Source organism: Bemisia tabaci, chromosome 4, assembly GCF_918797505.1.
Source record: "Bemisia tabaci chromosome 4, PGI_BMITA_v3".
Classification (NCBI taxonomy): domain Eukaryota; kingdom Metazoa; phylum Arthropoda; class Insecta; order Hemiptera; family Aleyrodidae; genus Bemisia; species Bemisia tabaci.
The window spans coordinates 24836736-24863382 of record NC_092796.1 but is presented as its reverse complement, the minus strand read 5'-3'; the positions used below and the strand labels follow the sequence as shown (position 1 = coordinate 24863382).

General features: G+C 39.4%; 1 protein-coding gene across 1 annotated transcript in view; it reads left to right on the top strand.

Moving 5' to 3' along the window:
• Positions 1-26148, top strand: part of LOC109039061 (uncharacterized) — a 60615-nt gene extending 34467 nt beyond the window's left edge. Inside the window, exons 2-4 of the mRNA XM_019054394.2 lie at positions 3691-3981; positions 16598-16821; positions 21338-26148. Coding sequence (XP_018909939.2) covers positions 3691-3981; positions 16598-16821; positions 21338-21751 — 929 coding nt within the window. The 3' untranslated portion in view covers positions 21752-26148. The remainder of the gene's footprint in view (positions 1-3690; positions 3982-16597; positions 16822-21337) is intronic.
• The last annotated feature ends 499 nt before the right edge of the window (positions 26149-26647 follow it).

Sequence of the window (26647 nt, the reverse complement as noted above, 5' to 3'; positions counted from 1 at the left end):
TCAATTTTAGAATTGAGGTATTTTCTATTCACTGGAAAAAAAGCACATGGGATCTAGATTCTAGACTCTTAAAAACATCGACAAGAAAAAGTACTCTTGATTCAATTTGAATCTAGCTTAAATCAAGAACCAAGCCTCTTAATTTAAGCGGATTTCGTTTTGATTCAAGCAAAAATCCGATTAAATTAAGAGTATCTTTTCTTGTCAATGTTTTCAAGAGTCTGGACTCTAGATCCGATGTGTTTTTTTTTTCCCAGTGTTGTACGCGAAACTGATGCAATAAAAGACAAACGATGAAACATTAGATGGTGTAGAAAATGATCCGTTTGCAAAAAGTGCCTCAAACCAAAAATGAACGTAGCAAAAAATGGTTCACCGGCGGGAGGGGGTTCTAGATTTCAAAAATGTCTATGAATTACCAAAAATGAAGGAATTTTAAGGGGGGGGGGTGTAGAATATTACCTAGGTTCAATCTTCAAATATTAATAATTCACACCAGAAAAAGTGCTTGATTTGAATTAGCACTTGCAACAACCCGCTTTCACTAGCCGACAAAATACACATACAGCATACGCACTTCCACCCAAGATCATATTTAATGTAAAGATGCAGTTGAGAATTCATGTGACATGAAGACGTTTGGGCCCGTGTTCGGTCGGATCCTGAGATGTTCTATTGCCCATATTTTGGCGGGAGCAGTCGTGATGTCGTGTGCGTTGCCTGAATAGTGAACGCAGTGCGATGGTGAGGACGATAACAAGGCCTGGTGAAAATTTTTAGCCGTGGGAAAGCAACAGTTTTCGGTCGAACAGATCACGATTGCGTTGAGCTCCATTGTTGACACATTCATGAAAAAATACTAATACGACGATGACTTAATTGGAAACTATACGATAAAATTGAGGCGCTTATTTCGACAAGTTTGCCGAAAATTGTCCAGTCGGATTTCTTTCGAAATTAAGTTTTGGACGGAAAATTAATCCGTTTCCGTCAATGTTTTTTTTTAGAGTTGGCACCTTTTCGAGACAAGCGCTTTATTCATCAGTATGGAATATACCTCACCTGGACGGTACAGGGGCGGTTTGGGATTATGATTTTATATTTTTAGCGGAATGAGTAAGAACAATTAATGTGGGATGGAGCTTGTTCAGAATTTTAAATTAATGTAGCGTTAAAATCCAGTTAAAGTAGAAGAGAATTACTAAAAATTAGGATGTTAAAATTTCTGAGGAAAAGTTTTAATTAATTTAGTGTCGCATAGCTCAAAACTCAATAAAAATGGATGATCTATACATTCTGTTGATTACTTTGTCCTCCATTGAACGCTGTAAAGAACCAAAATGAAAGATACAACTATTTTAACATCCGAGTAGTTAAAATTGCATATCAATTGAATTGAAGGTAAATCCTATTTTTCGCTCTTAAATTATGTCATCCAGGCTCAATACGTAAAAGTTATGGACTCAAATGCATGATTTATTTTTGTTAACCCCCAAGTGCCTGTAACATTATCGCCATGGGAGTAAACTTCGCTCATTGCTAGTTTTACATATTATATGTAACTTCTTTAACAACAACTAACTAACTTTCCGTAGCGCGACATGGAAACAAACTTACAAAAGATGGGGCGAAAAAGAGAAACTCCTTTTTTCTATATTTCGGCTAGTGAAATTTGAATTTGATTACTTTTTTGGCGGGAGGACAACTATGATTGTGATAGTGTCAATGTTCTAGAGCGCAGAGATGATTTTAGACAAAAGAGCACACCGAGTTCACTTTTGCCGGTCATCAAGAGGTGCGAACTGGCCGAAACTTGAGGGCTCATTACTTTTTGGCTAATCCGCCACTCATGAGCGTTAATGGACGCTAATGACCTTTGATGACTCGTCGTAACCTAAGCTTTTGCGCCTCGTAATTTGCTTTCTCCAGTTTTATCGCTCTGATTCTTCGTCCCAGGAAAAAAAACGCTTTTACTAAATTTGCTGTCTTTCTCTTTCGTCAAATGAAAATTTACTTTCAACCGCTAAAGAGTTAGCCGTATCGATGGCCAATTTGCGGAACCACGTATCTCCGTTTGCAACTTTGTAGACTTCCTGTCATACTTCATTTTTTCTTAGGAAAAGTAGTGAACGTAATTCCTTGAAAAATTCTTTGCTTTTTCTTCTCTGTCAGAGTATAAATTTCAAGCTCTAAAACTGACTTGCTTCTATTTGAAAAAATAAAAAAGTGGAAATTTTGAAATAACGCACTTGGTTTTGCACTTCAGCCAACGATATTATAGCTTTTTTGCGTCATGTTACACATATTTAATGCAGCACCATACATTGTGACTTGCACGCATTTTTTCTTAAAGCTTAAATATAAAAAATGAAGGAATGATAACTTGTCGAGTTATTTGAAATGAAATACCGTAAACGATGAAGCTGGATTATACTCAACGATTTACCGTATTTGCCATAAAATATTCACCGAAAACAAGAAACACATTTTTGACGGATTAATATCTAACAGAAAATCAGCGACGCTTATTTTTAAAGGAATATTGTACGGACCGTAATGTACAAACGTGCAATGGGACCACAAAACTCTCCAGTTGCAGCAGCCACCACAACTATGATTTTCGAATAGATGGTAGTAGGTTTGGGCTGATCAAGCTAGGGATTCTTCTGAAAAAGGGTCGTGCCTTCATTCACTGTTAGGTCATCGTTTGGATTTACCATACATCTACCTCATAACGATACTGACGAAGAAATTCACTGCGGACAGTGAAAGTGATATCACAGCGTAGTTGTTAAATTCGAAGAAACGGTTAGGAGCCAGCAGCGGCGCAAACGTATGAAATACAGTTTTTGTCACAAACAGGAGAAACCAAACAGCGGATTCAGAAAATGCGCTCGTCGAGAAAAACGCTGCTCAGTTCTGGTTCGACATAACTGCCAGTTCCTTCCTAAAATCCGGATGATGTGCGTCTGGAGAATTTTGCCTTCTCGAGCGTGGCAATTTAAATAATAGAGGCCTGGGTTCGACAGAGCTGCCGATCTGTGAAAAACGGGTCCATTGCGTAGGTCACAAAATATTTTCTTCTCAGGAGATTATTTCTGCAGATAGCAAAATGAAATGTAAAGGTCAATTGCAACAGCATGAAGGTGCGATAACTTGCTCATAGATTGAACGAGCACAGTATATAGAGCAAAAAATGAAATCCGCAGTTTGCCACTTTTTGAAAAAATCAACGAAATTGTTTTATGCGTAAAAATGTATCGAGGCGTTGAAACATTTCCTTTGAGGGACACATGACATTCTTACATGAAAACCACCTAGATTGAAAAAAAGGACAGTCCGTAAAAGTGTTTTTCGGGTTCACACAGGTTTTATTTATTTATAAATTTTATTTTTTTCATTTTACATTGAAAAGAGATTTAAAAAATGCATTTGCTTCGAAAAGTATCCAACTTCAAAGTTTAATAACGAACTGACGTGTGCCAACAACGTTTTCCGTTCACCGAAAATACTGGACAGTTTTTTTTCCTTTCTGATTTTTTTTTTCTTTTCTTTGAAGCTGGGCACTTTACAAAACGAGCGATTTAAACACTGTGTTCACATCACTGTTGTTTGATTATTTATTATGATTATTTATTATAAATGTTGTTTGATTATTAACTGATCATTTTTCAATTTGGGGTGTTTCAGCGTTCAACGTGCTGGGTAACTTCTTGTCGATAGTGCGGCTGAAGAGAGACCTGAGCCCGGCGATCGTGGAAGAAGAGCTGAAAGCGCGGCTGGCGTCGAACGAGGTGGAGGCGCAGACAGCGCTGGGCGCCCTCATGGAGCACACCCTCGACAAATTCGTCGACAACCACGTGCTCAGGGTGAACCTCCCCTTCGGCATGACCGCCGCCATGGTCGACGAGAACTCCGCCGAGAGACGGTCGAGTTCCGGCAATAGCATCGACATCAACCTCGGACGGGCCCTTGGAGAAGGTCAGTAATTCTTGTTACTATATTTTTTACCAACATGTTTTTTTTTTTTTTTTTTTTTTATATTTTTTTTTATAAAAAAAAAGAAGAAGAAGTAAATAACAGTGGACATCAAGAAATTTTGAATAAAATGAGTTGAATTTTGGATTTAAGAGAAGGACCAACATTATAAAAAAGGAAAAAATTACGACACAGGGGGATCAGACATGCCGGAATCGCCGTTTGACGGTAAACCATCGGCTACCAAAATGATAACGCATGATACACAACACAAAAATGCATTCATTCACTTGAAGAAAAAAAAAAACAAGCAGTGAACTCCAACACAATGTGTTGATAAGGCGCGTCATTAACTCGCACATATCAACCCCTTTAGTTTTCATTTACAGAGATTTCAAAAAAGGCAAGCAGCACAACAAGAGAATTCACGATCCAACACTGCAAGGTCAACGACGCACCTTCACGAGACCGTGTATTGTGAATCTAGAAAGCTATTCGAACAAATTTAAGTTTTTTGATCTGCCTCAAGCAAAATCTTATCAGATTCTTGAAGAAAAGTGCTACGGAAAAATTTAAGCGAAGAAAGGAAAAATTCTGTCGAACTCCTAGAAGATAAAGTCGATTTAAAGGTATTTTGGGGCTAAAATACCCAAATTACCGGTATTATAAATACCGTTATATTATTGAAAAGAAATTGACTCGATATAAATGCAATTGTATTAAATATGTCTTGATTTTGTTATTTTAAACGTCTTTTCATGCAAAGAAGCTCAACCATGTCCATGCTTTATTCATTCATGAATTGAAAGTGAGCAATCCACATCCCGAAAATCTACCGATTTGCCGTAAAAAATCGCAGAAACTTGATATACCAGGTCGATGTACCCACTCTTTGAATTAACTTCACACAACAGTATGATTAGTTCTTTTCTAGATTTTGAGAAAAGAATCACGTCGGGGTCACCACTTTGTTGAGCTCAGAAAAAAGGTCAACAATATTAGGTATAGATAAATAAACACATTTTTATTAATAATACCTTTTTAAGGATAAATTATGACTGGAAGAATCATACAAGCAGGACTTCTTTTTTCATATATATTAGGTTAAGATGAAGAGAAAAAGTGGTCGCCACGGAGACCATTTAGCATAGCATATGCTTCAACAGGTACCAACTTTTGAAAAGTATAACCGAGGTTACAGATCTGTCAAAGCAACGTTTTGAACAAAACGAAGGAGTTAAATTCTCATTCCGAGAGTGCCGACCTGCTCAGCCATCCTCGAATCAGTTCGCTTGATTCTGCTTATATATGCATATTTTAAATCAGCGCGTCGCATTCTTACGCTTTTTTTAAAAAAACCAAGTAACGTAGACTCTTGGTATTCACTGCACATAAACTAGCGACCCCCAGAATGAGAAACAACTTTAAATCATAATTATTGTTGGATAAATAAACTTTTTACACGCTTTGGAAAATCTCAGAAGTTCGCGGTAGTCACTTTTCGGTAAGGAACTAAGGGACTCGGTTATTGTATCGAGCAGGGTTCGAAACGATCGCAAAGGCGGTATACTACGTATACGCGCCAAAAAACAATAAACTATGGGAAATATACCAGACGCTGGTAACATGAAGCATTTTGGTACATTTGGTATTGAAAATGCCCTGGGCAGCGGCACAAAGTTGGAAGCTCTAAATGAGCAGCAAAACCTCTTACTCTAGGGGCATCACAGTTTTGAACAGTTTCTATCATTGAACAATTAGGAAAAATTCATTTTTTATGTAAATATACATTTCGATTAACTTTGACGTTTGGAATCATTTTATGAGACAAAATTAAAGAAGTGCTCACAAATGTCATTATTTTAGACTTTCTTCAAATAAATTTGATAATAAACTTAATACAATTTGATTAAATTAAGTCCGTCAAAAATTTAATAAAATATGACGCTAATACATATACGTATCAAATTCTATTCGCACTGGACGAGTGAAGATGAGAAGTTTACCATAACATTCATTTGTGGGCCTCAGAAATCCTGGTTATCATTTTTTTCGAGCTCAGAATTTCGTCCGTTAATGAGTTCAAAATCAGTTTTTACATCCTACTCCTTATAATTATATCGTGATGTATTAATATTTCCCTTATCTATAATGAATCGGCTCCTACACTGCCGTGATAGTGAAGAGAGCAGTAAGTACATGTCTGTATGAGCCATGGTTAGCACATGCTTTTATGTATCTCGGAGGTCATCCCAGCATTAACTTATTGCTCCCTTTGCTATCACGGCAGTACAACAATCACATTTTGAATCTAACGTGTCTGGTAATAAAACACGAAGTTGTATGTGAAGCATAAAAACTACGGAAATGAATGAAAGACAACTCACGGATATTTGAATGTAGATTACTCAATCGATTAAGCCAACTCGACGTAACAAAAGTCTTTTCAACTGAGAGTGATGCCGAATATTTGATCGGCTCGCTGGATCTTGTGTCCTCTTGATGCATCAGTGACTTTGAATGACTCTAGATGCATCTGTCTTTCAATGACTTTGACGTCCAACGAACGGATTGTACACCCATTAAAATAAATCCAACTGTTTGTGATTTTTTTCTGTGACTAAACTAGCGATAACATTCTGGCTTTTCTTCCTCCATTTTGGTGCATTGAATTTTTGCAGCACTTTTACTTTTTCCATTGTTCATCACATGCTCGGCACATGCATTTTGCAATTCCTTATTCCATTCCTCCGCGAATGCTCGGTTTTTTTTAAATTTCTTGGAAATTATTACGATGCTTTATTTAAATCTAAGAATTGGGTTTCTTCTAAAAATGTGCCTAGTTTGTGAATATCCCGTATCAACGCCGTATTGGTCAAACACGTACGTAAAGTATTCTTTTTTGCGGGAACAAACCATGATCAAAACTTAGAAGTCCATTAATAGTATTAATTATTACTTACTTGAGGGAGCTATATACTTCGCAAAAATATAGGGATTGCGTTTGATTAAAAATCCGTAAGATACTTCCATTGCCCATTTTTGAGAGTATCTTGTCAACCCTCAGACAGTAATAATTTATTCTAAAAAATGGACGGACAACACATCGTAACAAAAAAACGAGCCCTACTGGTACGCTTAAAAAATTGAAATACCTCCGTCGGACCATGCTCACACTGCTGGCTATGTTTATATTTGACAAGAGTTAGGGCCATTAGATAGTTAGTTAGTTAGTTCGACCCAAACAGAGACCGGAAGAGACCAAACCATGATGCGTTTGGTTTAAAATCCGTAAGATACTTCCATTGCCCATTTTTAAGAGTATTGTGTCAACCTCCAGACAGTAATAATTTTTTCTAAAAAGTGGACGGACAACACATCGTAAAAAAAAGCGAGCCCTACTGGCACGCTTAAAAAATTGATATACTTCCGCCGGACCATGCTCACACTGCCAGCTATGTTTATATTTGACAAGAGTTAGGGCCATTAGATACTTAGTAAGTTAGACCCAAACAGAGACCGGAAGAGACCAAACCATGATGCACTTCGTAGCACGACCTATAATGAGCAAAAAATCGTGGAGTGGAAGAACTTCAGCTGGGGTCAGCCCAAAATCGGCCCTTATCGATACCCCTGCTTTGACTAAGTTCCTTTTGGCCGCACTTGGCATACGTCCAGCATGATGTCATTACCTGATCTTACGGCACTGGCACTCCCTGACCACGGCCAAGAACTTGCATAATGCGGCGGTAACCTTGACCCTGTAACAGTAACCGCGACTCACGTGTCGGTCGTAAACCGCACGATGGAGGTCCGGCCCGGGGGCCGGCGGCCGGCGTGCGTGCGGCTTGCAGAACCGGTTGCAGTCTGGTCCAGACCGGGGAACTAGGGTAACCGGTGCCGGTGCAGCCGGTGCGGTGTGACGCGACGCGGGTAAACGCCCCGAGCGCCGCTGCAACTGCGCCGCTCCTGCAATAATCACCTGGTATTATCGCATCATTCCCGCCAGAAATCCACCGTCGACCCGTTACGCAACCCAGAAATCCGACGCAAATGCGTCCACGGGAACGTCCAAGTACCGTGGGACGATCTTCACTATCGCACCTTGAACATTCTGGTTTTAACCAAAATTTAAGAGGGAAACCTTACACTGAAAAAAAAATTCTCGGTGTATTTACAAAGAAAAGGGTAAAATTACCATAAATTCAGGGTTCTGTTTGATCCCAGTTTTTTTTGGTAAAACTACCATTTATGGAATTGGTAATTTGCCGAGAAATCTCGGTAAAATCATTGAACTTTGTCTGTAATTTTATTAGACCTTGGTAAAAACGCTAATATTTTTTATCGACTATGGTAGAATTACCGAGATAAAATGACAAAGTTACCGGGAATTGATTACCAATAAAAGTGGTATTCTTACCTGAAAAAAAAACAGAAAAAATACCGGTTTTTAGGTGAGTTTACCAGTCTGTCTCGGTAAAATTACCAATAATTAGTAAAAAAAGTGAGATGGTAAAGGTACCAACGGACCTTAGTAAAAACGACGAGAATTTTTTTTCAGTGTACCTTGAACATTCTGGTTGTAAACCAAAATTTAAGAGGGAAACCTTAGGAAAATCGGTTGACTAGTTGACAACATTCATAGGGTTGAATTTTGAAGAACGATCCGATGAGAATATCATCCCTTTGTTCAAATTCAGGAAAATTTTAAAAGGAAAGAGGATGAAGGTTCCATTTGGTTTTTTCTTTTAGTTCAAACTTTGAATTTCGTCAGAGATCGCCATGCTCATTAAGAAAAATAAATTAAAGTACCCTGATTAAAGAGGCTGTCCCATTTCCCATAGGAAATGGCCGCAAGAGATTTTACATCCATACTTTCAGGAATCATAACGGATCATCGGAGAGGCCTAAATCCGGTGACCTTTCCAGTCTAGCCCTCCAAGGCGCGAGGGGGGAGGGAGTCAAAGGTCCAACGCACAGACCGCCATAACTTTTGAACGAAACAACGGATCGACTTGATCTGGGCTCAAATGAAAGCTCTCAACAAGACCTTTCATATTTTAATGTATAATGAAGTCTGTTTTTGGTAATTTATTAAGTTGAAAAAAATCATGGTTTGATTTTTTAAGCCCAAAAAATTCAGTTTTTCGGATTTTTATGTAGAGAGGAACGCAAGAATCATTACAAAAACAAATTCAAATGAAAGTCCTTGATTTAAGCTTTAAAACGAGCTACCGTTGAACATGGGGAAATAAATGGTTCAAAAGTTATGACCGTTCAAAGTTGGCGTGGCGCGCTATTTTCGAAGCGCGCGGAGTGTATACTCGCGTGCCACCCCTCCCTACCTTTTCCCCTGGTGCCCGCTTCAGCTGATAACGGACACAGAAAGGTCCAAAGCTCCTTCCACCTAAAGAATGTCCAATCATTAGTGCAAAATTACATTTATTTCTAACGGAAAAAAGGAAATAGAAATAAATTAAATGCTAATAAACGATAATACGCTGGATGGCATACATTATTTTTTCGCCCCCCGCCCTCCTCCTCCAGGATTTAATATTTAATGACCGAATCAAGCCTCTTAACATTGCGGTATCTGATTATTCCCGTGCAGGTAAATCTTGATGAAAGGGGAATAGATCGGAGAGAGGCAAGGGAGAGATGTTCAGTAGTAAATACGAGTTTCAGCCCTGAAAAGCTTTGGGAGGATAGGGGACTTTGGCGGCTAGGGGTCGCAGAGCGCCAAAGAGGGCTGTAAAAGCGGCACATACATACATACAATACGAGTTTCAAGTGCTGGTCGGCTAATTGCGTGCTAGAGCCTATGAATATTATCTACAGCTTTTGAATGTATTTTGCGGTAAAAGGGGCTTACTTTGGCTATTAAATATTAAATCCTGGAGGATTCAATATTTAATAGCCTTAATTAAAATAGAAATTTATTTCTCAATGACAAGCGTCGTTGTCATGACCAGGCCCGCCACAAAGGGGGGGGGGGGGGGGGGGGGTACTGGGTCCCTGGTATCGGGGCCCGGGCCCCTGTGGGGCCAGTGCCGCCGGTGACAAACCACTACGAATTCATATATAACCCTCGTCTCGTAAGGAAAAGTGATAAGTTTACCCTAAACATTTCTCAAAAGGTGAATAAATTTTCAAAAACACGCTGGGGCACTTTAAAATTCTTCTTACTTCTTTAAAGATGTCTATCTATTTTAAAGATTTTTTAGTAACTGCGTTTCATTTTCTCTCGTCTTCAGATGCTAAGAGTGGCTCAACTCCCTTGCCATAGACGTGCCAAAGGGGAGTCCATTGGAAGCTGGCACCCTAGAATTGAAAGTAGTATCATCTGCCCGCCCCCCTCTCAAAAAAAAAAAAAAAAATCCAGATGTTTTGAACGCAGCAATTCGAAAGTATTTTGTGCTGAAAGTAAAAAAAAAAAAAGGCGTAATCATTCCGCAAAAATTGATGGAAAATCTCCGTCATGGGAGCTTCAAAATGCGTCCAAATAGATTGTAAATTTCAAAAATTTCCCGGGGGAGGCCCCTCGGACCCCCCTCTGTGCTGGGGTCCCGAGCCTTAAAACTGATACCAGGGCCCGAGATGGGATGTGGCGGGCCTCTCTAATTTCCGCATGAGCCTCAGGACGCATGGATTTACATGTAAAACATGGCTTTCTTGGAAATTAAGGTACGCCCCTTATGTCAGAGTATCGACGATGAGAGCAGTTTTCCTACATCCTCCACTACTCAAAATACCAGGACGGCGCTTATATTACTCGTACAGATCCGTTTAGTTAACATACCCGCGAACACGACTATAATCTTCACGGCTGGAAACTATGAAGGGCGATTGAATTGCAGGGCCGGGATCGTAAAATCTCATAATCGGCGCATCTAAGCTCACGCCCACCGGAACATCACACTTGAGCCAAAAGGGCCCATCTCAGTCTACACATGAGCCCTGCTCTACATACGAATCCGTACTCTCCGGGGCTCATGTGGAGATCGAGACACGCACCTAAGTTAGAGGAGCGCCGACTTGAGCTGCCGCAGACGTTTAATGGATGCCTTAAACGGGCGGTTATTACAGTGATTCGCAGGTGTTTATAAAGTTCATGAAAAAAACGCGGTGAGCTTTGAAAGCACGTCGACCGTTGGAAGGGCAGGGAAAAAGCTCGACGGCGGCGGGAATAATGGGGCAGCCTGATTGGCGATCACCCGTTATGCGGCCGCGGGAGGTTCGCGGATAAAGGCTCAACAACTCGTTGATCAAATCAGTGGCGTGGCGTCAATTGCGATATATCGATAGTTATACCATTGAAATCTATGGAAAAGAATCGATTATTAAGGTGTTCGCTGCGAACACCCAGTTTATCGATCCTTTTCCATGCGTTTAAATGGCATAACAATCGATATATCGCAATTCACGCCACGCCACTGGATCAAATCTTAGGCTGACCCATCTGTATCCTGTTTTACTGGATTGCACCGGGCACCAATACGGAAACCAGTCGGGCAATGAAATGTTGCCGCTGCCGCATGATGAGTACGAGCGATAGAAATTATTTATGGGGACATCTGAGTGACTCGAGGTTAATGCGCGTGTCTTCGATTTGTGGTATAGCTGAACTTGTAGTGCGATTTTTCTCTAAATCAAAGTTGGTGCGGAGAGGTCGTGTAAACTTGTTGATTTAATGCCGGTTAACGGCAAACGTGGAGCGTGTAACTACTCGGGCGATGTGAATGTCCACACAAGCGGTCAAAGTAGTAGTAGTAAAATAATTTTATTTTAAAGCGGTGCTTTAGCATCTAAGGCCATTTACACCTCTAAAGAGGGCAATAACAATAATAAATTTACAGTCTCTTAAAACTTAAAAGAATCCGCTGCCATTAAAATTTCTCCCAGTATGTTAAGAGACTTGTTTTATCTTTTTCATGTTTCTTGTGGCCTTTTTATTTGCCGCTACAGCGTGAAGGAAATATAAATAAAAATCCGGTTAGATTACATGTATTAATCATCAAATCCAAATATTGAGTGAGATATTACTGAAAGAATATTTAAGTACTCTTGTAAGGCCTTTTTTACAAACGATAACTGTGCAGTTTGAAATTTTTCACTGGCGTGTCTATATCTCTACTATACTTTAAATTTAAAAAAAAGGTGCGTCTTCATTTATGAAAATTACATGTGGACCGCATCCCCCAAAACCCAGCTTTACCGCCACATTAACCTTTCCAGTTTATCCGTGAAATCACGCAACTGTATTGAGAGACTAATACTGCCGTGCTAAGCAAGAACGGCGTATGAACATTCGAGAGTTGTCAAGCTTCCTTCGATAAAATGTTTATTTTTTAGGAAAGTTATGAATATTTTCTCTTGAAATTTTCAGAAATTTTCGGCGGAATTGCAAGCAAAATTATCTGAAAAATTGGAAGGAAAATATTCATAAGTTTACCAGGAAATTCGTGTTTTATCGAAGGCATTTTGGCAACGCCTGAAGGTTTATACGGCGTTTTTCCTTTGCACGGCAGGATAACACACGTATTGTTTGTTGTTGTAAAGCAAGTCAAATAGCGAATTTCCTTTTGAGTAATAAGGTTCAGTTGAATGATCCTCGTAATTTCAGCTTCTGATGATTCTGATAATTGTATCAACTCTTGGACAATATTAGCAACATAAAAAAATGAAAGCTGGAAAAATGGACATTATCAGTTATTGCATGACACAGTGCAATTAGAAAACTTCATTTAATCTAATATTTTACTCAGCTTAAAGTCAAGTCAATGGTAGAAAAAACCTGTTTATTAATTTTCCGGCGAGAAAATCAGAAGCAAAACGGAAACCGGAGATGAAGCGGGTCTTCGTGGTATAATGAACGGCGGCGCATCTGGCCTGCAAATTTCCGCGATTTCGACGAGGAAAGTCTGCACGGAGCAAGGCCGGAGGAGGAGCCCAGCTGAGGCGGTGAAGAGGCGAACGACAAACGACGTGAAATTGAGCAAAGCAGTGCGATACTGACCTGTTTTCCTCTCGCGATTTAGATTTGGTCGACAAATATATGGACTGAGTTAAGCAGAAAGGAACCAACCCACATTTTGGGAAAGATTGAGTTATGAGTGGTTTTGAACTCAACCACAGCTCTACTATCTATCGCCAAAAGTTCAAAGTTTTTGTTGGACCGAATTTTGCAGAAATTGAACTTGAAGTTTATGTTTTACATTGAGTCTTATGCAGGAGCCTAACTTTAAACCTCTTTTTCTCGGTTCGATCCCGATGTGGCTTGGTTCCTTTCTGTTTAACTCCGTCCATATGTGCGATGCTCCAGCGTTGTCTATCCACGCTTAAATCTACCGGATTCCTCACATCCTCTCTTACAAAATAGTAAAATACTTTCGTTCTTATCGTACACACATTTCCCCCAAAAATGGATGTCGGAGGAAAATGCCTGACCTGAATTCGTATGAATGGACTTTCCTTACGTACACACTTGCGATTAAAATTACTTTAATACTCGAATAAAATACTTCAATAAACGCACATTTCCCGGAAATATCAAGGTACCCTTGATGCCTCTTTTTTTTCTAAGGGCTTATACCAAATGAACTCTGTAAAATGTACTTTTCAATTCCCTTCATATTCCCCCTTATTAGCTACATAAACTGTTGAGTTGGGAAATGAATGTTTCCCTTTGGACACCAATATTATACTTATTCGAATATCTAAATCTGACTAGTAAATTCAGCATTTTTTCTTTCTTTCACATATATTATGCGTCCAAGTTGGTTGTGCTTTTATGATATTTTGCATTTGCCAGATTTGCAGATTATTTTGCATTTGCCAAAAAAAAAAATCCAATCCAACACATTACTTATCAACCATCATTAACTAAAGATTTTTGATTTGCTGCGAACGTTACTATTATTATTTCAGATGATCATTAACACTAAGCAATGACTTAGCTGAGAACTTCTAATACTAGTCTTTTTGATACATTTTTTTTTAGGTGGAATGAAAGAGAAACAATCAAGTAATTTTAAAACACCCTCTTTCATCTTTAAGAAACCAAGGAAAAGAAAAAATTGAGTTTGTCTTGAGCTGCTCCATGTAGAGAGGCATAAAAGGTGTGAAAAAAGAGTGCAACCAATATTTCTTCATTAGAACCATCAATCTAACAAATTCTTGAATGACTCTTATTGTCCAAAAATGTGCCAATATGCTGTTAATTTAACTACTCATTTTAATTAGTTGCAAAGAATTTTCCTTTGTAATAGGGTGTCTAAGACATCTTTTATTTAACAATCTATTTTCTTTACCTTGCGTTAAAGTCTCCAAAGTTTTCTTCATCATGTGTCTAAGATTCCACAAAAAGGGTAGCCATAACTAGTGAACCGCATTTTGTAGGTAACTTTTATAAAAATTAAGTAATTTATACACATTGACACGCTGTTTTGGATTTTGTTTTATTTCTGGGCATTATGAACCCGCCATCCTACCAAAAATAAAATTATAAAAAAAAAGGAGTTATTCAAAAAGCTTTCAGCTTTTCTTAATGAGAACACAATTATCATCATACGTTATAAATGCAGTTGAAATAATAATTTCACTTCCAAACGGCAAGTTACGATGTGCGAACTACTTTACCTCAATAGGGTTGACTGTAGATTATCGAAAACATTGGCAACATTTTTTGTAAAAGTTACTTATTTTAAAAAAGCATTCTGTTTTGCCCTCAAGGATTCCGCTCACAGATTTTCTTTCCAGCAGTCAACAGGGGCACAAACACACTTATTTATGATGATTTACGCGTTGAAACCTGTATTTTGACCTTTGTAGCATCCATGAAGTTAAAAATCTAATTTTTGTATTTGCAGTAACCTTTTCCTAGAGTTTGTAAAGACATTAATATGGTCTAAATTGCTGAATGTCTCTAAAAATCATAATTAATTCATCATTCATTTGATTCCTTCTCACAAACATTTTCCATTTCCTACCTACGACATACCGGCTATCACCTCAATGGTCGATTATCTATATAGGAAGTGGACAGACATGTCGAATTGTATCGCTGTTAGAGCTCAAAAAGGCAGGCAACTTTCTAACCAAAAAAATGTCACTGCCAACCTTCATATCCCAATATCAAACCTAGGTGCTCAGGGGTATTTATAAATTAGCATTTTTCCGCAAAAATGAGTGAAATTAATCAAAAACTAAATCGAATGCGAGCTTTACAAGAAGCCGCTTTCATAGCGCTCTTTTGCGCTCTGCAACACCTAGTTTCCAAAGTCCCCTATCCTCCCAAAGCCTCACTGGGAGTTGGCACTCCTTCATTTCTTCTAAAACCCCCTGTCACTACCCTGGCTGTTCCTTTGGGCCCTAAAAGATCCATGACCTAACCTTAAAATTACCGACATGTCCGGTCCGTACTCTCCCTATGTAGGTACTCTACTCGAGTGTGAGTGGTCGGTGTTTATGGTCGCTGGACGGCAGCACTGTGTGCGATCTTGGCGACGGTCTCTCTCTAATTGACAATAAATAGAAGCATGCGTGTAAGTATTGTTGTCGGGTGTCGGACATCCTCCGTCCCCCTCCCCGGGGGGCTCTCCTCATTGTTTCGCTGATATTTTTCAGATGAAAGTCGGCATTGTGCCCCGTCGAACATTTTTTGCTTGATATTTTCATTTTTTATCCGCGCCGACTCGGCTCCGTCTCGTGCTATTTTCATTCCGATCCGACTCTCTCCGAGTCCGAGCTCCCGTTCTGCCGTATCACAGAAGAAGTACAGTTTAGTATGAGCCTCGGGACCTGTAAATGAATGTGCTAACCATGGCTCATACAGGAATGCACATACGGTTCTCTTCCGTACCATGGTAGCGTTTGAATGGGTGTTCGTACTGTTCGTGTCCAGCTACGGCGCTACAGAGGCGTCCACTCCAATATTTTTACCCGTCAATGGGTCAGCTTCACGCGTCCTTGTAAAACCAGGAACGAGGAATGTGGCAGATAGTTGACATGTCATACTCATGCTAAAGACAAAACATTTAAGAGAAATACCTCGAGCTTGAAAACCGTTATATGTTCATGAGAGCTGCTTTCACAGCGCTCTCTGGCGCTCTGCGACACCCAGCCGCCAAAGTCCCTAGGCTTTCAGGAAATTGGTTCTCACTAATCCAGGGCTCTAGAGATGTACTTATGTATTCAGGAAGTATAGACGATGGAGCTCATGGAGCCATTAGGATGAAAATTTAAAAATAAGGCTGTGGCTGAAGGTGGGAGTGGGTGAGACGAGTTGTTGCTAACCCGTAGGTTTTGATTTTAAGTGTCATTTCAATCGTATCAAGGCTTTTTTAAAAGCCATTTATTGGGGTCATTTTGATAATGATGTGTTCCAATATATTCTGAAACTTCCCACCTTTTCAAAAAATAGTAAAATCACAGATTTTGCTTATTTAATGAGAGATTTTTTATGTTCTGAAAATCGAAGTCGAAAAAAAGTTTCAATCTACAAAAGCTCTTCCTCAGATATTAGTTGCTGTTTTCTAAAAATAGACTGCCTCCTAAGCTTTACTAATTATTTATACGTACTTAATTCCGCATCAATTTAAATATTTATCTTATTTTTCAGGACGAGGGAAGAAGAAAATGAAAAAGATGATGGGCACAATGATGATGATGATAATGGGCAAAATGGCACTGATGGGTCCCATGATGATGATGATGATCAAGATCAAAGCCATCAAGGCTCTGCTACTCAGTAAACTGGCTCTTGCTATGAGCTTGCTCCAGCTCTTCAAATCGATGGGCAAAGGCAAAGGCGGTGGAGGTGGCGGCAGCGGAGGAGGAAAAGAGGTAAAGGAATACTGAAAATCTGACAGTGACGAGGCGTGAATGATCGATTATCGATATTTCCCTATTTGAAGCTATGGTAAAGAATCGATTATTAAGGTGTTTGTTGCGAATACCTTTTATCGATCCTATTCCATAGGTTTGAATGGCAGATCTATCGATATATCGCAAAAAACGCCACGCCACTGAATCATGAATCTAATTGCGATGATTTACGTATTTATGCTTGCACAGTTGCAAACTTTGGCTGAAAAACTTCTGTATGAATTGAGATGAAAGATGCATCGATGGCTTATATTGTTCATAGAATTCCCAAGAGGTGTCAAGTTCTCATGCAATTATATACTCTTAGTCCAGGCAATAGGGAAGTTCTTGGGGAAAATTTCCCGGAAAACTTTTTGATGAGTGATTCCTATGTATTTTTGGACGCTGAATCCGAATTTCGCATTTGTGTAAAGATCTTTTCGCCGCTAAAGCCGCCATTTTGAAAAAATGGCCTAAAAATGGCCTAAAATCCCAATTTTTGAAAATATCTCGCTTATTTTTGATTTTTTGACCAAAGTAGTTATTTTCAAAAATAAACTACATAAAATTCTAAAGAAAACAGGTTCTTATCAATTTTTTGATATGACTGAAATTTCAGCCGCCAGAGCGCGCTGAAAAAACCGCCAAAATTCGAATTTCGCGAAACTTGCGCTTTTCTCGTGAATAACTTTTCTCGGGGTGACTCTAAGTGAAAAATCTTAACTATTAAACTTATAGAGCAACAAATGTAATACTAGGAGTTGCTTTTTTTATTTTTCTTAATCCTGGACGCCACTGACAAGCTTTTGAAGTTGGACTGAAAAAAGCTGAACCGAGCATGGACAGGGTTCGCCAGTGTCTGCGTAATTTCTCTTCTGTGGATTTTTCTAGAGGACTTATTTACGAGTCAGATTGTAAAATTTCATTGGAAGGTGACACCCCCCCCCCCCCCAAGACTCCCGAACAATTGAATGTCACAAATTACCTCCCCCCCCCCTCTTCACTCTGGCAATTACCGCTGTTTTTAGTGAATGAAACGTGAATGCAATGATTTCATCGGTGATATTTCGAGCAAAAGTTTATGTTAAGTTAATTTAAAACACATGGAAAAAAAATGGAAACACTGATTTGCATGTTCAGGGAGTAGTGAGATTTCACATATGAAACATAGCTCTGAAAAATCGACGAAAACTATTCGGCGCGGGGCCAAACGACTCTGTGCAACAAAAATCCGCCGTCAATGACATGAATCGAATGTTTTTCATCAATTACCTCTTCTGATGGGCTTAACCCACCGTAAAGTGAAGATTTTGTGTTTTTACGCATGCCCTCTTCTGTGAGAAGAGACAGCGGGAACGGTGACAGCTCATATGACAAAAACGTTGCAAGTTCCTCATCCGACTTTTTAGCAATGCAAATTCTTCGGTAAATCAAATGAGGATCGACAGGAATAATATCATCTTGAAAATATACGGCTGACTTGGCTCCTTGGCTCCTGGCTTCGAATCAGCTCTGGTGGTGGGTGAAGACATAGATTTGCTGGTGTTGCTAATTGCGCATAGCAAAGAGGTACCAAATGTATTTTTCATGAAGACAGCTAGGGGTAATAAGCCCCAAGTCTTGTACAACCGAGAAAGTGTTGGCGATTAAATAATTTCGGATAATATTCGTTTAATTCACGCTTTCACTGGGAGTGATACTACCTCGGGAATTTTTAATCAAGGAAAAGTCAAATTATTGAATATTTTAAAAAAAAATCACGATTTAATCAAATCTGCAGAGGAATTTAATGACTCGAAATCAACACGTGAAATCATTTCTGCTGCAGGCCAGAGGTTGTTTCTTGCACTTTACGGCCAGAAAGACATTGAGAAAGTTTCTCTAAATAGGTACAGATACGGCTGCTTTATAAAATATTCATTTCAAAATAAACAGAATCTTGGGTCTTTGCAGCAGGCTGCAGCAGAGCATGCATTCCGAACTTATTTGCAGGTCCAGGAGTGGCAGGGTGAGAAAAAGGATCCCTGCAATTGGGGCTGGAAAGCCACCAAAAATGGGCTAACGCCTATAACAACTTTGGATCCACCAGCTCCCGAAAATATTTTAAAGCTAATTGCCTGCAAGTGCAAGAAAGGTTGCCGCAAGACTTGTGGGTGCCGTAAAAATGGCTTACGATGCACCATTCTCTGTCAGATGTGCAATCAATCCTGCGATAATTTTCAAATGGAAGATACCCTACAAGGAGAGGAAGAGGAAGGGGACGTCGATGAACCGGAAATTATGACATTCTTAGATGATAATCAGGATTGTGAATCTGGCTCATCTACGCCATCAACGCCAGTACCTGGTCAAAAATCTGAAACAGACAGTGAGTATGACGAAAGTAACATGGAAATTGAAGAACCAGCGACAAGGGTACTGCGCTCAAGCAAAGCAGTGCAACGTATTGATTCGGAAACATCCAATCAAAAAAACAAGAACTCAGATGAGTCAGATGTGCCACAAACTGATCTAACGAAAATTCCGGGACCATCTACAATGCGCTGTAGAAAATAATTAGGTAGATGCTTGATTTGCATTTTTTAACTTTGTATGCACAGTACAATTTCTTCAAAACTTGGTTGATTTGTGAAAATTCAGAGAACTCTGAAATGTTTTTATTGCAACTTGAAAAAACTATGCAACTGTAATAATACAGTCCGTCTACTTTAAGTAGGCTTCTTTCCGTCCATTTTCCCTATTCCTGTCCAAAAAAATTATTCATAAGAACTTATAGAAATTACCTGATGAACTATTAATGTTACTCGAAATATCACCGATGAAATCATTGCATTCACGTTTCATTCACTAAAAACAGCGGTAATTGCCAGAGTGAAGAGGGGGGGGGGAGGTAATTTGTGACATTCAATTGTTCGGGAGTCTTGGGGGGGGGGGGGGGTGTCACCTTCCAATGAAATTTTACAATCTGACTCGTAAATAAGTCCTCTAGAAAAATCCACAGAAGAGAAATTACGCAGACACTGGCGAACCCTGTCCATGCTCGGTTCAGCTTTTTTCAGTCCAACTTCAAAAGCTTGTCAGTGGCGTCCAGGATTAAGAAAAATAAAAAAAGCAACTCCTAGTATTACATTTGTTGCTCTATAAGTTTAATAGTTAAGATTTTTCACTTAGAGTCACCCCGAGAAAAGTTATTCACGAGAAAAGCGCAAGTTTCGCGAAATTCGAATTTTGGCGGTTTTTTCAGCGCGCTCTGGCGGCTGAAATTTCAGTCATATCAAAAAATTGATAAGAACCTGTTTTCTTTAGAATTTTATGTAGTTTATTTTTGAAAATAACTACTTTGGTCAAAAAATCAAAAATAAGCGAGATATTTTCAAAAATTGGGATTTTAGGCCATTTTTAGGCCATTTTTTCAAAATGGCGGCTTTAGCGGCGAAAAGATCTTTACACAAATGCGAAATTCGGATTCAGCGTCCAAAAATACATAGGAATCACTCATCAAAAAGTTTTCCGGGAAATTTTCCCCAAGAGCCCCTATTTGATGCCCAATTGCCTGGACTATCTAGACAAAGTAAGATTTGACAGAGATGGATTTCTGGTGAAGATCGGCTGGAATCTTGAGTTGAGAAAGTATCAAAAATGAACTTCTTGGAGACAATGAACGTTGAAGGTACATTTGAGCACAAAATCATGACCAAGCAGTTGGTGTGGTATCGGCATGTGCAGAGGATGACTGAAACTAGGTTGCCGAAGAAGGCATTGGAGTGGGACCGGTGGGACCCCCCAGGCGTCGAAGAGGGCTTCTAGCCAAACGGTGGGTAGAGGGCGTCGGGCGTCCATCAAGAAATGGAGTGATGCTAGCTTCCGGAGGATCTTTACCACGACATATTCCTGTAGCGCAGAGCGCCCTGGCGCGCCGTAAAAGCGACTTATACACACATATAAAAAGTAAGATTTAAAATGTGAGAAAATAAGAATGTATGTGGCAAAATAATTTGTTGGAGCAAAGCATTGAGCATTCAGTTATGTAGTTTAAAAACGATTCTCTCGTCTCTCATTCAAAACATTTGTAACCTATTTGTTAAAATTCAATAGGGTGAGAAAAACCAGTGAAAATTAACTCAGTGTACGATTCGACTTCTGGATACTTCTAAATTATCTTTGAGGAGGGGGGAGGGGGTTAAAATAATAGGCACAAAGAGCAAGAATGAGCCATTTAGAGTTTATCAAACGGAAGTCAATTAATGTAAGGCCAACCCTTATATTACGTATCTTACCCTATAATATAATGTTACCCAATAATATAATCTTACCCTATAATGTAAAATCATTAGAGTAAAGCGTAACGCACAACGCCTGATGCACGAAGCGCTTTGGCGGGTTGGACCGCGAGGCGGTCAGGGAGCGTAGCCCTCTTGTTTTGTAAACGTTTACGATTTTTGTGTTACTTTTGTGGGAAAACGTGCCTAAATAATAACATCATTTTTATAACCAGGTGATAATCGTGCACGACAACCACGGTGACAGCGGCGGCGGCGGACACGGTGGTGGCGGAGGCGGCTACGGAGGTTCGGGCGGCGGCTGGGCTTCAGGCGGCGGAGGCGGCGGCGGATGGGCATCAGGCGGAGGCGGCTCCGGCTGGGCCTCGGGTGGAGGTGGCCACGGAGGCGGCGGCGGTGACAGCTACGCCGGTGGAGTCCACGCTGGAGGCGGAGATGCCAATTACGCCGGCAGCGACGCAGGACACGGAGGCGGTGGAGGCGGCTGGCCTGCGGGAGGCGGAGGCGGCGGTGGCTGGGGTAGGCGGAGCGGCTACGACGGGCCGCCACAGTGGATGCTCACCTACAGGAATAACTACAACCAGTACAATGGCCATGCCCAGAACGGAGCCCAGGAGTCCGAACACTAGTTTTCCTCGGAAATGCCGAAGACATTTCAGAAGAGGGGGACATAGCAGGATTGGAGGCAACCAATTAAGGGGCTCAGAGGACAAGGCGCATAAGTACGGTTTTTGATATTTCGAGAAATAAGTATTTAAGTCTTCAACATTACTTGGAGCCTAATGGCAGAAGAAAGTTCAAGCTCAAGTTTTGATGCTTAAAAATTGGATTTTACCAATAAATTTGTCTCAAAATATACTTCAAGACTAATTTCGCATGAAGTCACTAATATCTCAATTTTTCAGAAACTGCACTTGGGCGCCTTGTCCTTCAAGCCCCTCAATTGGACTGCATTTTGCAGTTCGGAATTAAAATGTCTTACTCGAACGTAGAAACACATATGTCTATATGAAAACTAATGGTACATACGTTGTTTCTACACTGAGCCAGAATTTATAGTTCTGAATTGCAAAATGTTAGTTCAATTACGTGTAGGAGTGATGAAGATGCTGATTATGAAGATAGCTCTAGACTGATCAATCTAGACGGTTTTTTCTATGAAGAGAATGATATACTTCTTCAGAGTATACCTATAAAATTCCACCAAGGACGATCGATTCGGACTCAATTTTAAGGAGAAGAAAATAATTGCTTGATCCAATCAACTTGAATCTTTACTAAGAGAAAAATAATGTAGCACTCTCATTTCCGTTGCCTCTGACTATCTAAAATTAGAAGAACCTGTTGTGCTTTAGCTAAAAAATTTGCTTGTCCTCTCTCCTGAAATTTCAATGAGAAAGACTCGGTAAATACTAAAGAAAAAAATCACAGGAAAGTCCTGCAAATAGTCAAAATTACTGAGCTTGAGGTGAGTTGGAGCTTAAAGTCCAGAGCGGAATATAATTTTCTGTAACTGTATTCGAATTTACTCCATGACCTGTTTCCAGGCTCAGGAGTTCTTCAATTTCAGAGTCTCCAACGTCTCACGGAGAAGAATTTTGACAATTGTATTTTTCCTTGACCTCTTTCTTGAGCCAATACTCATTTTCTATTTCGTGATGACTAGTTTTAAGGAGGAGCTTCTTTCAGAAACGCATTCTGTCAGCTGTTTAAATTGATTAACACAATCAAATGAAATTTTGTCCCCTGTTTTTGTTAAAGCTCAAATAGAAGAACTTGAGATGTTGACCTCCTGACCCAAATTGAAATCAAAGGGAATAGAGCAGATCTACAACCTTGACCGAGATTGTGTTCCTGAAGTAAGCCCCTCAAACCTCAATTGCCGTTCCACCAACTTTTGTTTGATCCCAGTGACTTTGTATAGAAAATCCTTTCTCATATGTTACAAATAGATGTACAGAAGACTTAGTGAGTTTTGAAAAGAAGTCTTCAACACCAAATAATATGGTTGAAAAAATGAAAGAAGATTATATGAATTTGATATAAAAGCACAACCGCCTAAATCCTGGAGAAAAGTTTTTTTTGAAATCATGCCCACCGCTGAATTTGATGAACTCAATTGATACCGATTTTCTCGTATTGTGGGCATGAGATTCTTTGAGGAAGATCATCAACATCTTACAATTTTTAGTGTCATAATGCATTTTTCAGTTTAAAAAAAACTGACTAGAACGGCTACTAATTGATATTACCAAGTGCTATTTGGGAGAAAATGGGCGCATTTGAACGTTTCAAAATGTACTTTCATATGTTTTGTCAGCTGCATATTTTAAAAAGACACATATCATTCCAGCATAACAAATATATAACACAAAAAACAAACTGGTGATGTGAGATCAATCTGTGTAACTATTGAAGTAGCACTACCTACTGATACAACTTTTTGTTAGCCAAAATTATATATTTTTGTTCAACTGGAGTTCACTGCGTCTTATATGCGTATTATTACGTAGCGTAAAGTTCAAAATGGTTGAATTTTTGTAAAGGAAAAAAAAATTATGAAGACAAACTCAGTCAGGAAATTTAAAGAGGTAAAGATTAAAACTTCCCTCCCCTAGGCTTGTAAACTTTTGTACAAATCTCAGTTCCTAATGCCTACTCTACCTTTTGAATATTCTTTTAGTGGACTATATTTTCATTCAGAGAATTATATTAATCCTACTACTGTCCTGTTTGCAAAGTGAGTGTACTGCGATTCTTTTCAGAATTTTTGTCAATGATTCATCGTCAATTCATCACTGGATTTTATCGAAGAAAATTAAATGACGAAAATATATTGAAATCAGATTGAATGTGAAATTTGCATTGAATTTAACTTAGACTGAAGTCACTTCAATTTTCTAAACTAACGCAAGTCTACCATTGATCATGTGAATGAGTCAGCTCTCATTTGGACTTAACCTCAATTTCTAAATTTTTATTTCATCTGTAGTTGTTAAAAACTGAGAATGATCTGACTGTGGTTTCGCAAATCATTAAAGCGAAATGAAGACTTGAAACTTAATCATTTCATCATGAAGTGTCTTAGGCAGGTATCAGTACATTACTATGACCGAAGAACCAAACCTACGACTACATAATAATGGTATACCGGATATAGATAGAGCAAAACCATCGATCTACGTATGACTTCCAGTACAGAGTTACTTGATTCTTGCTTGGCAGGGCTGGTAGTGAAACGGTTAGAATTGGGCGCAATTTGCACGGCTCATAATAGCGCGGGAGCTATGAAGTGCAAGGGGCGGGGTGAATGGCAGATTGTTTGACCTTCTTTATTCAAATAAAATCAAGTGGTTACTGACGAGTGTGCAGGCACGATGCTTAACCGTGTTTGGGTTCACTGTGACAGATGAACCGCGTGATAAGCTAACGGTGAATGCGCCATAAACGCACATCGCCCACGCATAAGCGCTGTTGACAAAATTCGCAAAATTATAAAGTAGGTCAGGAATATAATAATCCACAGACAATAATAGATTTATTTAACACTCATCACATCATCCAAATGCCCATTGATTATTGTAACTCGGGAAACCTGAATCCGTGATAGGAAAAATAGGGCTCCATTGATCACAAGTCTCTTCAGTAGAGGTGCATAATTTCGCAAATCAACCGGCAGATAATGCTGTTTTCTTTCCTACTTGACATTTTAATCCTAAAATAGTCATAAACGCTCATAACAATATTAGCAATTGTTGTACCCAGGCGTTTAAGTCTCCGAGTCAACAAACAGTGAATCGATCCCTGGTTTAGCTATCGATTGAAAAAGATAAAGTTTTACATCACAGCTAGAACCGTTAAAAATCCATTGATGAGGTTAGATCGAGGCTCAATAATCAACGTGCAAATCTCAAAAACGATCGGTTTCGAAGTTGTCTTCTAAGAATCGGCAATGAATAAGACATTTTGCTTTGCACCGAATAAGTATTCTAAAGTTTAAAACACTGCTAGATAACAGCTGTAATTTTTCAGAATCATTCGGTGATAAATTGCTGTATTAAGAAAATACAAAAGAACAGTATTAAAGACTTTTTGTTTTTTCGGATTTCGTTTAGTCTGAAATTATTTAAAATTAAGAGTGCTCCAACATTAAAAATACATAATTGAGCATGCATTGAGCAAAAGTTCTCTGATCTCCAATAATGAAATTTAAATTTGCAGGAAAAGTGCTCTTTAAACTACCGTACCGGCATAATTCATGAGGTTAGGCATACATTTATTCAGGTTAATAACTGCAACGGCTAAATGACATCAAAGTCAGCGCAGTAAAAGTAAATTAATTTCTCATCTATGCCGGGAAAAGTTTTGAGCGTCTGGGTCGAATCGACCCTGGAACTTGACACCGCCATTCGCCTAGCATCGAAATGACTCCATTGTTCACGTTCTCGAATGATGCGCTTGCGTGGAAAAGTGCATCCATGGCCCGATTTTTCGAGTTCCGCATACTTCCGTGGGTCCTAGAAACGGAACGAATGTTAATTCGGTTCGTGGCAAGTTCAAATCCACGAAAGCGCGGTTTCGCGGTGCTCAAAATGCAATAAAGCAACGCCGTCACCCCATTTAGAGTCTTGCAATGTTGCCCTGTTGGTACCATTACTCATACTTGCTTTGACGTAAGGACAATTAAATGCAATTTTCGGTTGATTTGGCAACGGAGCGAAGCTTTTACCCGAGCTCATCTCCCAGATTGAATTCGAATGTGCGTTACGCGCCGCGCGGATATCCTCATTAATTTGGTAATTGAAACGCAGCTCACGCAAGCTTAGCGCGGTTGTAAAACCGCGCTTTGCCCCTGCGGTTTTGTGTGTGCACTTGAATTCATTCATGAAACCGCGCGATTTGGAAACGATTTTGAATAGATTAGGTGAATAAGAATGCCCGGTGGAAAATAATCCAAACACGCCTCGATTTTTTGTGACTTTCGAATACTAATCGTCGTTTAATCGTTCACGCATTGTTTTTTTTTTTGGTGATGTCTATTATTTTGTAAGAAAGAAAGAAATCAGGTACAATAAAAATGTTGGCCACTGTTTTGGGCACTGTATACCTGGAAGAATGCAAATTCCCGATTAAGGTCACATTGGAAGTTCAGAAAGTTAGTAAGAGGAGATCAGAACTTAATACCTACTCAAAAGCACCATTTTGTCAGACGAAAAGTTTTCGAGAGAGAAATTCCACTCCATTGAGTTCTAAAAAAGGACATTCGTTGATTTTAAATTGCTTCGAGGGAAGCGGGATGGAGAGTACATATGACCAATCTTCAATTCTAATGAACTGTCACGCAATGTCTGACAATTGCATAAAAAAATGACAGCTATGGTAGGATTTCAGTAATGATCAGGAGTTTAAGTTTTGCTTTGAGTTCGGTTGCTGCTGAAGGCTGTAAGGCTCGGAAAATATCCTCATTTTAATGTATCGCTTTTTACCGTAGTACCCTCTAATGAATTACCTACAACCTCATCTTC